At 47.2% G+C, this 16652-nt stretch overlaps 1 protein-coding gene across 11 annotated transcripts in view; it reads left to right on the top strand.

Annotated features, from left to right (window-relative positions):
* The window catches only part of SLC23A2 (solute carrier family 23 member 2), a 135946-nt gene that overhangs the window by 78620 nt on the left and 40674 nt on the right, over positions 1 to 16652 (top strand). For all 11 annotated transcript variants that reach the window (XM_045445222.1, XM_045445229.1, XM_045445228.1 and 8 more), the window contains 2 exons: positions 7067 to 7183; positions 9198 to 9355. In XM_045445222.1, coding sequence (XP_045301178.1) covers positions 7067 to 7183; positions 9198 to 9355 — 275 coding nt within the window. The remainder of the gene's footprint in view (positions 1 to 7066; positions 7184 to 9197; positions 9356 to 16652) is intronic.

Genomic DNA, 16652 nt, shown 5'->3' with positions numbered 1-16652 from the left:
ATAGTTGCCACTGTGGACATGTTGACCGACGCCTACGTCTGCAGCTGAGACACGGCCCGCAGAGTGGGATCTGGGCAGCGAGCTACCGCCTGGCCTGCTTGGGTCTCATCATCCAAATGGTACATCTTGCAGCAGAGTGCTTCTGAATTCCCAGACTCGTTAGGCTGTATCCAGTTCTCGGGTATTGGGCCCTTAATCAGAGCCACTGGAATTTCCAGGGTATAGACTGTCATGATTTTAGACTTCCTCCTCCAGTATCCAGTAAGTGACGGTCACCTTTTGAAATGAATACCAAGGAGCATTAACATGCAGGGCTTTCTAACACCTCTAGTGGCACCTTTTACTGATGCTAGTGAACTGTCGGTAGGAAAAGTGTCTAGCTTATTTATATTAGCACATTTATGCTAGACATTCATTTACCTGTTTGAAATCTTTTCATTGTCGAAACTTTGATACATTTGTATTTCCTTGAATACCAGTGAGATGGAATATCTTCCTGTTTCATTGGCCACTCTTCTTGTTTTATGAAATGGCAAATTCAGGGAGAAGAGCTACCGTGTACTAAACAGTGCTAATGGTCCAGGCCTTGGGCTGAATGCTTTAAGCAATGGGTCACGTTCAGTCCTTACCAAAGCTCTATTAGAAAGGTGCTGCCACTATCTCTGTTTTAGAGAAGAAGAAAATGTTTAGGATTTCCGCTGTCTTGAATTTGTGCAAAGAAAACTTCACACCAAAGAATGCTCCCCTTTGGGATCTTGCTTTTCAGAGGGCAGTGACAGGCTGTCTCTGGACAGCTGAGCGTGAGCGAACAATGCGACATTGCAGGAGAGATGGGAGAAGTGGGGGCCCGAGAGATCATCTCATGCGTCCTCCGTATTCATGCTTGTTTTCCTAATTATGGCATGCTCTCGGTTGTCATATGTTCACTTAACATTATACAAAACTTAACTACTAATGGTAAATGCTGGTTAATATGGTATTAGCCACAGGTACCCATCTTGGAATGTGCTCAAAGACATTTATTCCTAAAAGGCCCAGAAGGATCATGGAACAGTGAGTCTGTAAGATAGCATTGGGACCCACACTCAGTATGTTCTGAACTTGATCTCAGTATCATTGAGAATTTTCAGTGAGGGATGTTGAAGAATTGATTTTGTTTATAGAGAGGGCATTTGGAACAAAATGAAGTTAATACAAGCGAAAGGTTTAGATGTTCCCATTGAAATACCAGCATTTCGTTGTTTTACAGATTCCCCACCACATGTGTTTACAAGAGCTTGTGAAGTGGTTGCAGGGGTATTGGGCAATTTGTTATTAATCACAACGTCAAAAAATCAAGTATTTCTCGTAATGACTAAAGAGCAGCTCTGTTTCTCCCTGGGAGGCCATGTAGTATGGTGGCAAATGCAGTCTTTGGGGACAGCCTGTCTGTTCAGATCCTGGGCAGCTCCCTCAGTCTCTCAGACTCTCCAACTCCTCGTTTGTGAAAGGGGTTATAAAGCACGTAACTTCCCAGGGCCATCGTGAGGAAGAGAGGACAGAGTGTAAAATAACATGAGGCTTTTAGGGAGCAGAGATTGTCGAAATGTGAAAACGGTCACAGGTGAACTATTTACAGTGTGTCCTCACTTGAATATCCCACCCAGCTGGGCACTGGGATCTTTGGCTGCCTGCCGGTCATTGCAACAGCTGTGTGGCTGCAGTTATCGCCGAGTTCGTTATATAGAAGATAAACTTGATTTCATAATGTTGAGATTTCTTTTTAAAGTTAAAGGTCTTTTTAACTTTCAGTCCTGTGGATTCTCTTTACCGCGCCCCCCCCCCCCCCCCCCCGGCCTTGTAGTTGAGATACCCGAAGTTCTTGAAAAAGGAAGTTCTCTTGGAATAGATTAAACAAGAACACAGCATTGGTAATTTTTGAAGGGTGGAGACAGGTACCGGTGGGCATTCTATATTTCCACCTTTGTATATGTTTGGACAATTGTGTGATACAAAGTTGAGAGAATAATTGAGTCATAACTTACTGTTGCTACTCTTTCATTTTTTGGTATTGATTGTGGCTGTGAAGATACCAGGTCAGTCTTGTTTTCTTCTTTTTATCAGTATCTTGATCTTTTTGGCTATTTTTGGATTCTTTATTTATCTTTGATATTCAATAACTTTACATAGATATGTTTTCATGTTGACCATTCTGGGTCAGTTTTTTCTGGCACTTGGAGTATTTAATGTTAAAGATCCTTTTACTTTAGTAAAGCTGTCTTGAATTCTATCTTTATTTTTTGTTTCAGTCTGTTCTTTGGGTTTTCTTATTTGGGGACTCCGATGATAGGTGTTTGGATCTGCCTGCCTTCTCTGGCTATCATTTCTAATCTCCCTCCTGCCCCCCCAACATTGTTTGATTTCTTTTTTTTTTTTTTTTTTTTCCTCCCCAGCCTGTGACCTTTACTGTATTATTCATGATGTCTGTTTTCTCGTGTTCTTCTACTTCTACTTTCTGTTTTTTAATTTTTTAATTTTTTTATTTTATCCAAATTCTACCAACCCATGTTTTATTTTCCTTTGTTCTTAAATTTCTATTCTGGGGCCATTCTTAATACAACGTTGCAATGTTGGTGGTAAAGTGCATTCTAAAATATCTGAATAGGTTTTCATTAATTCATTGAATACTTGGTGGGTCTAATTTGCAAACGTGTTCTTTAGTTCTTAGAAATTTTTAAATCTCTTCGATGAATTCCTATCTTCTGTTTTCTTTGTTCTTTTCTGACTTTTTAAAAAGTTTATTTATCTTGAGAGAGCGTGCAGGCTGGGGAAGGGCAGAGACAGAATCCCAAGCAGGCTCTATGCTGTCGGCACAGAGCTCAATGTGGGGCTGGATCTCATGCACCACAAGATCATAACCTGAGCTGAAATCAAGAGTCAGACGCTTGACCAGCTGAGCCACCCAGGCGCCACCTCTGTTCTACTATAACTTTGATTTGACTTGACTTGACTTGACTTTATTTTATTATTTTATTTTATTTTATTTTATTTTATTTTATTTTATTTTATTTTATTTTATTTTTTAAAACTTTTTAAAATTTATTTTATTTTAGTTATTTTTAAAGCCTACTATTTCTGGGTCTGTTCCTCCAGAAAGGAATCGTCTAGACTCCTGTGGGTGTTAGCCTGGCTTTTGTAACCTGGTGTCTGGCATTCCAGAAGCAAATGAGGATCCCACTGTTCATGATTGCATTTAACCTCTGAGGCGGAAGTCTTTCTGGTTCATGCTCTTAAAACAGTACCTTTTCATATCTTGAAGGATGAGGATGGCAGTAGGCAACAGGGTATTTGATTGGTCTGTGCTGTTAAAGCCCATCCTCTTCCCTTTCCCACTCTTATCTGTGTCTGCAAGCTTAGAACCTGTCGGGGCATCTTTAGGTCAACCAGCTCACTTCTTCACGCTCTTCCTCTTTAAACACCCAGGTTTTAGATTCCTCCCACTCCCCAGTGGGTCACAACTCATGCGAATGCTTTACATATTCTACCAGGGGGTTAATCTAATTTCTTCTGTTCTTGTTTACTTCATCTTTGTAAATTTGTGGTGTGATCATTCCTTCTGTGTCCTTTTAGGAGTTAGAGGAAGTGACAGGTGGTCAGTCTACCATATTTAACTGGAACTCAAAAGCTTTTTTTAAAAAGACCAATGAACTTGATCTTTGGTGGACCTGATTAAAGAAAAAAATGAGAAAGCACAAATATATATTAGCAACGTGAAAGGTGATGTAAGAATTGTGAAGGAGGATATTTAAAAAAAATTTTTTTTAACATTTATCCATTTTTGAGAGTGAGAGAGACAGAGCATGAGCGGGGGAGGGGCAGAGAGAGAGAGGGAGAGAGAGAATCCGAAGCAGGCTCCAGGCTCCAAGCTGTCAGCCCAGGGCCTGATGCGGGGCTTGAACTCATGGACTGCAAGATCATGACCTGAGCTGAAGTCAGACCCTCAACCGACTGAGCCACCCAAGTGCTCCGTGAAGGAGGATGTTAACTACAACTTTATGATTATCAGTTTGAAAACCTCTAGCAAGGATTGGCAAGCTATATCTCGCTGGCCCAATACCTATTTTTATAAATAAAGTTTTATTGGAACACAGCCATACTCACCTGTTGGCATACCATCGAAGGTTCTTCTGCACTACAGTGGCAGAATTGTGTCGTGACAGAACTATATAGCCCACAAAAGATAAAATATTTACTATATAACCATTTACAGAAAAAGTTTGTTGACTCCTGATCTAGCATAAATTATTTCCTAGAGAAAAAGTGACCACAATGGATGGCAAAAATGCTAGACTTGGTAAATAATGATAGAGGAGGTTGAAAAGGTTATTGACAGTCTTAAGACTCTAACCGGAAAGCTGAATTCTGAGTTTCCTACTCTTTGATGGGCAGGTAATTACCTAGTTCTTTAGATTATTTCAGACCATAGGATAAAATGGAAAAGTCTTTTGAAAATGACATTGTTAACCTGTTAATGTAGTCATCGAAAAAAGCTTTTGGAGGGCCTTTTTTTCCTTTAGTGTTTCAAATGGTTTATATTTTCATGCAGTGATAATTGAGTGTAGTACCATAGCTCACAATGGCCAAACACATTCCTGTCTCGAGGGTGGGGGGCAGTGCAGCATTTTGTCTTCAAGGGTTAATTGACCCCCATGACCACATAGTTTCCTACTTTGTGTCATCTTAATACCATTCATGGGCATTTATATTAGTTCCATTTATGAGTTATGGAACCACCCTCATTACTAAGAAAAATGGGGTGTGTGTTTGTGTACATGTCTTAGTGAAAGACCTGAAATAGGACAGATAATGAAATCTTTTCATTTCTGTTCTTTTTATAGTTAAAACCAGTTATTTTGGAATCACTAGAATAATATTGCACACAGTATTATTGTAATAGGTTGTCCAAATCTGTTAATTATAGTGTTAATATATACTCTGTTTTCAGATATTTTTTGTTTCTTTGTGGGCAGTAGTACCCCTACCTGTGAGGCCATGGGTAATAAGATGGTATTGGATTGTCCTTTGTATAATCCATAATTCTATCATGTGACCAAAATGGTCAACTGAGTTCACGGATTCCCAAAATCTGAGTTGAGGGTTCTCGAATATAGTTCAGTGGTTAGCCAGATGGACTCACAGAATTCAGGAAAGCTATTAAACTCATGACTATAGTTTATTTCAGCGAGAGGATACAGATTAAAATCAGCAGAAGAAGGTACATAGGGCAGGGTCCAAGGAACTGAAGCATTCCATTGTCTCCTCCCAGTAGAGGCATGTGGGCAGCTCTTAATTTTCCCAAAAACAATGTGTGACAACCCTCAAGGATTGTTCAGTCAGCCAGGGATGTGTACTCAGGCCTTGGCATCCAGTATTTTGATTGGGGCCATCCATGTTAAGTATGGCTGACCCACCCATGTGGCTGATGTTAGCATCCAGCCCCTCCAAAGGTCATACTGATGCTGTGTGGTTCAAGACCCCCACCATAAATGGCATTGTTAGCATAAACCATTTGGGGCAGCCCAAGGCTCGAGGTAGACACACTCTTAAGAGCAGCATATTCCCACAACTCGCAGGTTCTCTCCCACTTGCCAAGTAAGACCAAGCTGTTTTTGAAATGTGTGAGGGTTTGGACAACCCAGTGCTGCTCTTGTTCATCCTTTACTGCACATCACCACATATCATATCACATTTTCCATACACATGTACTTTCTCTACCATCCCTTTTAAAAAATCCCAGATTTTTAAAAGACTTACATAGTATATTTTAACTCATTCAGGAATGCAAATCTGCCAATATCCATTGTTTGAATGTAAGAAAAAGTTCTTTGAAAGGTCATATTCCGTTCTCATTTGGATTAACTCAAATGTCAACTTACAGCAGACATTTACTTTTAGGCTTTAGAAGGTAAGGCTGAACTGCATCACTCCTTTTGTTCAAGAATATTTGGCCCCCAAATCCCTGTCCACCTCTGCATGGGAAATCAAGCGACAGACAGAGAGTCCGCATCTTTCTGTGGACTGTATCCATGGACAAGGGGGCACAAATGGGGCTAGGTATAGTCAGAAGGTTGCTATCCTTACTTTTTTTTGTGGAACATCTTTTAATTTTGTTTCCTGTTAGGCACGTTTTTAAGTACAAAAGACTTAGGAAAAAATGCTCATCGTGGATTCTAAGAAACTGTTCATAGAGTTTTAGAAACCAGAGCAGTTTTAAGGGTACATGGGGGACTTGGGGTTACCTTCAGTTTTCTGTTTAGCTCAGAAGTAATGCAGACACTGACTGTAAACATCTAGACTATAACCTAACGTGTTCAGTCTTGGTGAAAATTTTGGGCTCAAAAAGCATGCAACACCTAATGTTTTTAAAGTCTGTAGTAACAGTGGGGGGAGGGAAAGAGAAGAAAAAAAAAAAAAAAAAAAACCACTGTCCCCTAAACTATAAGCAAAGTTTTAGTCTTTAAACAAAATTGAAATCTTCCTATCTCTTTACTTAAAATTTTGCTCTTTTCACTCAGCATTGTGTCTGAGAAGCAGTGTTTTGATAGGAAGGCGTAGGACTTGTTTTGTTTGGTTTTTAGGGTACAGAGATCTTTGTCCTTGCAGGAATGGGATGGGGTAGGAAGGGCAGATTAGTGCTCTCTGTTTCAAAGTGATCAGCATTTCATAACCTTTTTTCCTTTGGGGCACCACTCAAGGATTGTTAATGCCAAGGTATCGCTTTGCAGACTCAACCTGGGAGCATCCCTCTCTATGTAGGGGTTCCCTAGGCTTGGGGAGAAGTTCTGAGCAAGCTGGGTGCTCTTGGGGATGAGTCAGTGACAGGATATCGAGCCCCCAAATTCTGAGGACAGCTCGTCTCACTGAGTGGGCTGAGCATTGTGTAAAAGGCAGCCAAGGCTTATTTTTACACAAGAGAATGGTCACCACTTTATAAAGTTGTTTTTCAGTAACTGTGGGCTGTACTGAGCTGAGTTACTATTACTCCTTGCTCTTGTTAAACAATTCCTTTTCTCCCTCTCACTCACAGAGCTCTCTCGCCGAGACCTTGGATAGCACCGGCAGTCTAGACCCCCAGAGATCGGACATGATTTACACCATAGAAGACGTCCCCCCCTGGTACCTGTGCATATTTCTGGGGTTGCAGGTAAGGTGGTTCCCTTAGGGTGTGACCACCAGCAGATGTTCGACTCATCTGTCTGGATCCTTTAAAAATTCAGTTTTGATTTTTATTATTGCCGACTTTGTTATAAATTACTCTTTTAAGAATGATGACTGGGACTTGTTAGCATCCATTTCAGGGTAGTGAAAGGAAGAAAGGAACAGGAGGAGGAGGTCAACCAGGGAACAAAGGAAGGAAAATGTTCAAGGAGTGAGCAAGATCAGTGATGTGGAAGGAAGGAGCAAGGACTGTAGAGATCTAGAAAGAGGGGAGGGTACAGGGAGGGCAGAGAAGCTTTCGTCTTCATTCCTACCCATGCAGTCCAGTCGTGGTCAGCTCTGCCACGAAATGTGGGTGACCCTGAGAAGCGCTGTGTTGGCCAGGACACACATGGGAGGCTCAGTCTTCTCTGTAAAGGAAGGGAAGCATTGTTGTGGTAGAGGTTGCAGGTTACAGTGTGAGCAGAGAGGGCAGGCCACCAGGGCAAGAGGGGTAGGGCGGGAGGTGACCCAGGCTGACACCAGGTCCCTGCATCTTGGGTATTTTCCTCCCCTCTTCCCTCTCTCCATCCCCTTTTCCCTCTTAGGCATTGGAGTGGGGCTTTTGGAGAAGAACATAAGTTGGGAGGCCCTTTTCCCCTGGCCTGTATTTGCCTTGGCTGTTTTAGCCTGGACTCTGTTGGGGGTCTGACCTCCCTTTCTTCTTTTCTCAAGTTGGAATGGGCTGTTCAACCTGAGGGATTTCAGATGCTGAGAAAAATCGATCCCATCACCCACACTGGGGTAGTTACTTGGAGGCGGGGCCGTACCTGCCCACACCTGATGCTTCGGCCTGGTTTCCAGCACTCCCCCACCTCCCACCCTCATCTCCCACACAGGCATGAAAGCAGTTGGTCACCCCGACTGAAAGGTGTCTGACAGAGGAGGAGTCACGGCCAAAGGAGCTAAGGGGTCTTTAGGTTCAGGAAACTCGCTTTGGGGAATGTTTGTGTTATAGATGTCTCTAGAAGTGTGCCCGGGTCTAGGATTGGGAAACTCTACGTGCGACGTGCCTTTCTTGACAATATGCAGTGCTCTTAAGCTTGTGAGCAGCTCTGCAAAGTCCTGCACAGGAATGCTCTGTTCCCCACGTGGAACACCCTGCGTGTTGTACAGTTGAGCGTCAGGGGCTGCACACATTTTGGCAAACGTGAGCAGAGATGGGGGACTTGGGAAGGACAGTAGGAAGTTTGCAGAACAGAAGTGGGAACTGAAGAGACAGGCCTTTGGGAGGAAGGGACGTGAGCAGTGAGGGCCAAGAATGTCCCTCCAGGGCTGAAAGGGTAGGGCTGGGGCCCAAGGGAAGAGGGGATGGGCTCTTTCTGGAGGATTCCCACAGCTACCATATGTCCATAACCCTTCCCTGATGATAGTCAAATAATGCCAGACCCTAGAAAGAGATGGAAAACACCCTGTGCAGTGAAGCCTGTGTAACTTCAATCCATAGACCCCGAGAGAATTAAAAAAATTGAAAAAGCAGATTAATTATCTCAAGAATATAGATGTAGAAGTCCACATGAAATATTGGCAGATCAAATCCCAGAAGAAAAACCTAGCATGACGAACTAGGATTTGTTTCAAGAATGGTACCATGCAACCCAATTCACGTCACCAGATCAGAGGAAGAAAAGACCTAGGATTTTAGCAATTGATGCTAAAAAAGCATTTGGAAGAAGCAGGTATTTCCAGTAAGAGTTGTGTAAACAAAATCACACCAGTGCTTGAATCATGTGCTCTGTGCAGGCCTGGATTCAGGTGAGTGGTAAGACAGGAAAATGTATTAGAAAGGAGAAATGCTGGAAAAGATAGATGATGTGGCACACGATGTGCACATATACACCAAAACCAGAGATTCTTCACGTGGGCTGTTTTAAAACCAACGGGGCAAAGTTAGTATAAAATCCAAACACACACACAAGGAAGAGTTTACTCTTCCCTCAACCATCTCCTGTCGCCCACAGCACTACCTGACCTGCTTCAGTGGCACCATCGCTGTGCCCTTTCTGCTGGCGGATGCCATGTGCGTGGGGTATGACCAGTGGGCCACCAGCCAGCTCATCGGGACCATTTTCTTCTGTGTGGGAATCACGACTTTGCTGCAGACAACGTTTGGATGCAGGTGAGATTGGGATGCTGAATTGGGATGCGGAAGCCCCCTAAGGCATGAGCAGTGCCGCTCACCTAGGGCCACACGGAAGAACCAGCTGGAGTTGGCAGGGAGCATGTCCTACTGGCCAGTGCGCCCCCCTCCCCAATCCTGTGTTTCCTCTCTTGGTCAGTGGCCCTGCTTCTCGCCCAGGTGTGCAAGTTGGAAACTCAGTCTCTCTCTCCACTCCTTCTAGATCCCCAGCCGGTGGGGCTCATTCTCTCCAGTAGCCCCTTTCTGCACCACTTCCTTTAGTTCAGACCTGACTGCCCCACTCATGCCCAGTTGGTTTCCCGCCTCCAGAGCTGCTCTCCTCCCCTCCTCCCCACTCTGTCCCTGGCCCTCTTGCTGACACCACGTCTTCCTCCATGCTGCCGGGTGCTGGGCTGCAGCCCCCACTCCCCGTTTAAAAATCCAACTGTGCCCACTCTTCAGGTTTTTCCCTTTCACTCTGTCCCACCGAGCGCCCTTCCCGGCCTGCCTCTGAGCCCCGCACCCATGCTATGATGAGCTCCTTCTGGAACCTGCTGTTTCACTGTCCTGTGCTTGGCTCCCTAGCAGCCAGGAAACCCTGCTCATCCTCCTGGCCTGCCCCCCACCCCCCACCTCTGTGAAGCATCCTTGTCTCTTCAAGGCCCCGTTGCTGCCACCTCTGAATCCCCACATGTGAATCTTGTGCACGGTCTTCTAATGTGGCTCTTCCTCCACTTTGTCCTTTTTTGTTTTCATGTCTTTTCCCGCTGGATTGTGCTCCCCTCATTGGTGCCAGGGCTCTGGCTTGTTCATCTCGCTTCCCCAGCCCCCAGCTTAGAACAGGTGTGGAGCTGGCTCAAGAAGGAAGAGAACCGTCCTTGCCTGCCTCTTGCAGGCCGCTCGTGCCTCTCCTCTCTCCTCTTCCACCCTCTTCACAGTACAGCCTCTTCCTTGGCCCTGGGCTCTGCTCACAGGGTGGAGCCTGCTAGGGCAGGACTGTCCCCAGGGGAAGGGCAGCAGGGCACACTTGTGAGTGCTGTCTCTTGCTCCATTAGAGACAGCTGGAGGAGGGGTTTGCCTCCCCGGCGGGCGGTACAGGAGGGAGAAGATGAGAGGCAGCTTGGGAATCACGGACTGTATTCCAAGGAGTCAGAATCCTCAGGGACCTCAAGAGGGTTGCCCTTACTTGGGGACAGGAGAAATACGGGAAGGGCTGTGAGCAGTGTTAAGGCGATGTCCTGGGAAGGGATAGGGTCAGCTCCCTGGCGGGTCTGCTGATGGAAGGAAGGCGGTGGAGGCCGCCCAGCTCTTGGAGTTGTCACACTCCAGTCCCGGCAGGCCCGCCTGCAGCCACTGCTCTGAGCAGATCCGTTCCCTCAGTGGGAGGATCTCCTTGGGGGATCCGTGAGGGGAGGGGCAGGGTGTCATTGACCTGCTGGGGGGCAGGGGATGTGTTCTGGGCATCCCATGGAGGACTTGAGTTACTTTCTTAGAGCCAGGTAGGTAACTTTGGGTGCATCTTTCAGTCTTTTGATAGAACATTCAAGATTCTGCACTTCCAGTCCAGGTGTATTAAGAAACTTCTCTTGGCTGACTCCGGAGCGTTACCTTGTACACAGGCCACCAGTTCTCTGGGGGAGTTGTTCTTTTTCTAAACAAGTGACTCACTGTGGAACTTGTATCACAAACCATCTATGAACTGGGCAGTGCTTAGAGTTGATGGTGCTGGTTGATCTGAAGAGGGGAAGGGATGCGTGCGTCTTCATTGTGGTAGAATACACACTGTGCTCTTAGTCCTGTCTGACGGTGGGGCCTGGCAGCGGTGGGCACAGGTGCCTGCTGGTGACACAGAAGGGAGGGGTGGGGACTTTTGGTGAGGGATCTCAGTCATGGGAGGGCACCTGCTCAGGAACATCTTGTCCATTCTCGGGGCACAAGAGACGTAAACAGAACAGCTTGGGTCTGTGCATTTCACCCCTGCTGCCATGCCGCTCCCAGCAGCTGAGCTGAGGAGGACAGGAGAGGGCTTTGATGTAGCTGCTGGGACGGGACATAGCTGCTGGGATGGCTCGTGGCCCCATCATGCAGAGCTGTAGCGTGTGTGCACGGGCACACATTTGCACACGCAGTACAAGTGCTTGGGTCTGCACTCCATGCCCAAGAGGCTTGGTGAGAGTAGCTTTCCCTGCTCTGTCTTGCTGGAGGTGTCAGGGAAGCCGCACCCATGTCCTTGGATGGCATGAGCCGCTGTGAGTCCCATCCTCACTGTGGTGGCCCTCTGCACTGGCTCTAAGTTGGGAGGGGGTGGCTCATGTCTGCCAGCCACACCAGCAAGTATGTGCTGCTAGATGGGGTGACTTGGTGTGGTTTTGTCTTGGGATGTGGATTTTCTCTGGCTGTTGGCGTGTGGAGTGGTGTCCACGTTCTTTATCCGGGAAAAGAGGAGGAGAAAAGTATGGATTGGTTCCCACTTAGCAAACAGTCTTTATATAAGGCCCTGGGTGACTGGCTGGCCCCAGCTATGGAGGCAGTGAAGGGAGCATGTGCTGCAAAGCCTAAAGGGCAGCCACGTGCACCTTCGGAGATTTGCAGTGATGTCCTGGGGACTTGAAGGGAGAGTCACAGGGGAGTTGGCAGCATGTGAGATAGGTCTTGAACACTCAGTAGGCCCCTGGCCCAGGAGGGTTGAAGGAGCATTTTCTGTCCTGGGAAGGGCAGGGGCAAAGGCAGGAAGTCAGGCTGGTGAGTGCTTCCCCTGACCAGAGGCTGAGCTGTGGGCCCGTCTCTGATACTTGGGTGTTATCAACAGGGCACAGGGAACTTGCTAGGGCTCTGTTGGCAGGGCACTTACCTACTGGGGTTGAGCCTTGAAAGACATTACTTGGGTGCTATGTAGAAGGGGTTATGGGCCAGATTCAGGAGATCAGGGATATCCAAGAGAAAGGCAGTGGGGATCCATGCAAAGGAGTCTCGTGGGGAGATAAGGAGAATGTTAGAGGTGGCAGAGTCCAGATGTGGGATGAGATAGCTAGCCAGGGGGCAGTGGGAAGAGACAGACAGATGGAGGCGGAGTGAGTGTGTGTGTTTGGGGGTTGAGTGATGAGTTTAGTTAGAGTTTAGCTCTAGCCTGCATTCTGGAGGTCTGTTCCTGCCTTTGATCTTTAAATGGAAAGAAAAGCATGGGGTGTGTGTTTCATGTGTCTTGATTAAAGAATCAAGATTGAATGAATTTGAGCAGCTGCCCTTGGGACTGGAGAGATTGGGCTTGGGAGGGGTGGGGAGCAGCCCACCTCGCAGTGTCACTTCCTTGGGTTCCTGGCCCTTCCTGCCAGGGTTAACTGTTGTTCTACTTCTCTGTGCTAATAGCATATTTTTCTTGCCTGGGATCCTAGCTTCCATTGGTGTGGATTCCCAATTCTGCAAAGCCTTAAGCTGTTATTGATACATTCTTTTCAGTGTCTGTCCACCTTATATTGAGGTCCTGCTGAGCAAAGATGAACTGAGATGGTGAGGTGGGTGAGGGAATTTTCCCTCCCTGGCTGGTCACCACCTCTGGGGTTTGTTTGCTGCACCTATATATTCATGTGTCCCTCCCATCTCCCTGTGTCCCCTGCATCTCCCCACCCTTTCCATTAGAGCTCTAACTTCTCTAATGCCCTCTTCCCTCCTTCCACTGGGCTCCAAGAGGCAGGGCTCCCCTCTCCAGCGGAACCACCTCCTCGCCCTTGTCCAGTTTCCCGTAGGTTGAATGGGAGAAGAGCAGAAATCCCCAGAGTGGCCAGATACCCAACTTCCTCCCCTCCACGCCCCCTCTTCCAGTATTGCCAGCAGAGCAGGGCTGGCGGTGAGATCTCAGAGTGAGGATCCATCCGTGGTACTTAAACACTCAGGAGGGGCTGAGGGTGAGCATCCCCGGGTCTGTTCCAGAGACCCACCAAGTCGGTGCTGCCAGAGCTGGCTGCATTGCTGGTTCAGATCGAGTTGGGATGCACCTGTCAGCTGTTTAATTGCGTATGGTTAATTTTGCAGTGCAGTGATGTTGCTTTAATGGATGAATAATATTAAAAGTCAAACATTACTGTTTTAAGGAAAACTAATTTTGAATTGCAGCTAATAAAAGTAATTGATGTATTTTTTGAAATCAAGTTTTGGGATATTACAGTGATTGAACTATAATCCCATGGGAAGGGAGAACCCACAGTACCAAGTATAAAGCATTAGCTGAAGCCATGTGGCAAATGATGGTTTCTTTTCCTTTCATACATGGAGTTCAGTGAGCACAAGAAGTTACGGGGACCTACTCAGCCCCCTGACCTTGGGCAGATGACCTCCCCAGCCGATTCCGTTTGTGAAAATGAGTGGCAGCTTTTCTGAAGGTGGCCTGTAGATGACGTTTTGCCATTATTCTGCTTTTGTATATTATTATAAGCTTTCTACAGTAGGTTTGAGAAGTTGTGGAGTATGAATCATATGAAACACCTTTTAGTTCTGGGTGCTAATGTGGGTCCTCCTCACAGGCTGTGAATTATCATCTTAACAGACTTATGCATTTATTTCCTGATCACAGCGGGATCATTTAAATACAGAAAGCAGTTGGGGCAGAGAGGATGGCCAGGGAGGGACAGCGCAGGAGGGGAGGGCTGACGGAACCTGGAGTGAGGTTTATTCCTGGTGTCATAGCTGTAAGGATCGTAGGTGGCCTGTGTATGCATGTGCACGTGTGCAGCCGTGTGTGTCCGTGTGTGTGTGCATATGTGTTTGCAGTTTGGTGCCCGTTTCCTTGGGCTTAGAGCAGCAGAAGGACAACATTTCATGTTCAGTGTTCCTGATTTCTAGGACCTGTTTTCAGACCCCGTAGTGCCTGAGTTGTGTACATGTCTTTGCATATTTGCCCAGTGCGTACTGAGTACCTGATGCTCCCCTGCATTGGTTGCGGTGGGTGCGTGGGGCTTAAAGACCAACTGTGGCCCGTGGCTGTGAGGAGCGGGACCTTTCCTTTGAGGAATCTGGGGTCTAGAGCAGAAGAGGGAGGAAAGTGTCAACACCCCTGATCTGTGGGCTGCCACCGGGTCGTCCCTCCTCCTCGTTTCACACGGGCACCCTGCTGAAGAGTGGTGCGCTGTTCCGGGAAACCCGTTTCATTCCGTAAAAATAACTGGAATTGGTAGGGAAACTGAAGGTGAAGCAGATGCAGGCCTTTGCGAACTGGGCACGAGCCCAGAGTGCCAGCTTTCAGATGCCGCTTCCTGAAGGCTCCTTTGGGGGATATGTCCGTCCCCCCCCCCCCCGCCGTGGGCTGAGGCCACACCACGTATGCTGCAGACCCTCCTCCCTTCACTGCACACCTCCCCGGGCGCACTCGGTGGTTTCCTGTCCCCCAGGTCCTGATTGTTTTGAAATGACGGTCATGGGTCGCAGTCCCTGATGTGAGTGACTCCGTGGCTTTAGTGCTTCCCTGAGCCTCTGCCTGCTGGGGGCGGCACTTCTGCCACGGCCGCTGCCACGTCCCTCCTCCTCACCCTGCCTTTTCCTTCTTCCTCCTGCCCTTTGACCTCAACTCCCTGCACTTTGCTTTCAACGAGGTCTTCATTGGTTAGTTTGTGATGTCAATCCTGGGAACTCCTCAGGCTTGTTCCAAGAATTAGTGCAAAACTTTGAAATCCCGAGAGATCAAGGCAAGTTTGTTCTGACACCATCCCCCTAACCGCCCCGCCCCACTGTAGGTTTGAGCGGGAGGACTCAGCTGATGCATTGGCTGCTGCTGCCTCTTAAAACAGATGTCAAGTCTCAGTCCAGCTCTGAGCTTCCCAGAGTCCTCGCCCCTCACCCCAGTCAGTACAGAGCTGGGGGGAAGGGAGGGCCCTGATCCCTGCCCTCATCTGCCATGTTGACCTTCCCCTTGGTGTGACAGGTGCTGTGTTTGGGGGTTACCTTCAGCATTTTGCCCCAGACGCCTCTTGGAGGCCTCACTCTGAGGTCTCCCACAAAAGAAGAGACTGTAGGGGTCCCCCCACCCCCACCCACCCAAAGGAGCCCCTCTTGGCCATCACAGGCCTGTAGCAGGCATGCAAAACCTTCCTTTGCTGAGAGAAGGTAGGGTTTGGGCCAAGAGTGACAGTAGCTGGTACAGCAACCTGTTCTCTAACCGGATCGTCCCTCCTGAGGAGGGAGCTCCCCTGTCTGTCACCTGCCTGGGTTCTAGGGGCCTGTACGAGATGTGTGCTCACGGAGCACGGGCGGCTGCAGGATGCTTCCAGGGCTCCAGTTTGGGGCATTGAACTCTTCACAGTTCATAAAACTAACAGGGATGGCAGGACGCAGTGATTATATTGGGGGTGAGGGAGATTGGGATCTCTCCCGCTTTCTGTTTATGTATTGGTGGTGTAGTTGTAGATAACATGCCAGCTCACCCCTAAATGCTCTCCTAGGAATGAGGGTCCCCTTTGTAACCACTTACCACACCTGAGAACATTGTCATTCCCTCATGTCATCTAATGTGCAGGCTATTCAATTTCTCAGGTTGTCGCTAAAATACCTTCCTTAACTATTCGTTTACCTCCCTGCACCCGGATGCAGTCAAGGTCATGTGGCACATCTGTTTTATGTGTTTCTTTGGTTTCTTAATCATAAACCGTCCTCACTTTCCTGCATAACATTACCTTTCTAAAGTGCCCAGGCCAGTGTTCTTATGGAGCATCCAGTGGTCTGAATTTGTCTGATTGTGTCTTCGGGGTGGTATTTGATTTTTTCCACAATCCCCCTCTTCTTTTGTAAACTGGAGGATGGGGCCAGCCAGAGGCATCGTTGGTTCAGGGTGAACATGTTTGCCAAAATTACCATGTAGGTGACTGTCTTTCATATTCTGTCATGTTAAGCAGACACATAGTAGCAGGTTACAGGTTTTTTCCCACTAAATAAAAAAAATTGTCCATTTAACTCACATTTCAAGTAGTACATTACAGAATTGGGAGCCAGTGAGAACCCGGAGCTAATGACTTTGGAGGGAGCTTTGCCTTGATCCCCTAACCAGCTGCATCGGGGAGCTTTGGTTTCAGAGTTGCCTCACTCCTGTTGCACCATTTTCCAGCCTTGTGACTTTGGAAAAACTGCCTGGTCTCTCAGGGCCCCCTTCCATCATCTGTAAAATGGTAATTAATAATGATGAAATTGTTAGCACTGAATGAGATAATTCCTGGCACCTGTCTGTACTTGTCTGTTGGCTCTCATTATTTTTGTGGGCCTTCTGGAAAGTAAGGAGGCAGGTGAGTGCAGGTGAGGCAGAAGGGCGCAGTGGGCA

This window comes from Leopardus geoffroyi, chromosome A3 (genome assembly GCF_018350155.1).
Source record: "Leopardus geoffroyi isolate Oge1 chromosome A3, O.geoffroyi_Oge1_pat1.0, whole genome shotgun sequence".
Lineage (NCBI taxonomy): Eukaryota > Metazoa > Chordata > Mammalia > Carnivora > Felidae > Leopardus > Leopardus geoffroyi.
The sequence above is the reverse complement of the archived record's forward strand: the minus strand, read 5'-3'. Positions and strand labels throughout refer to the sequence as shown.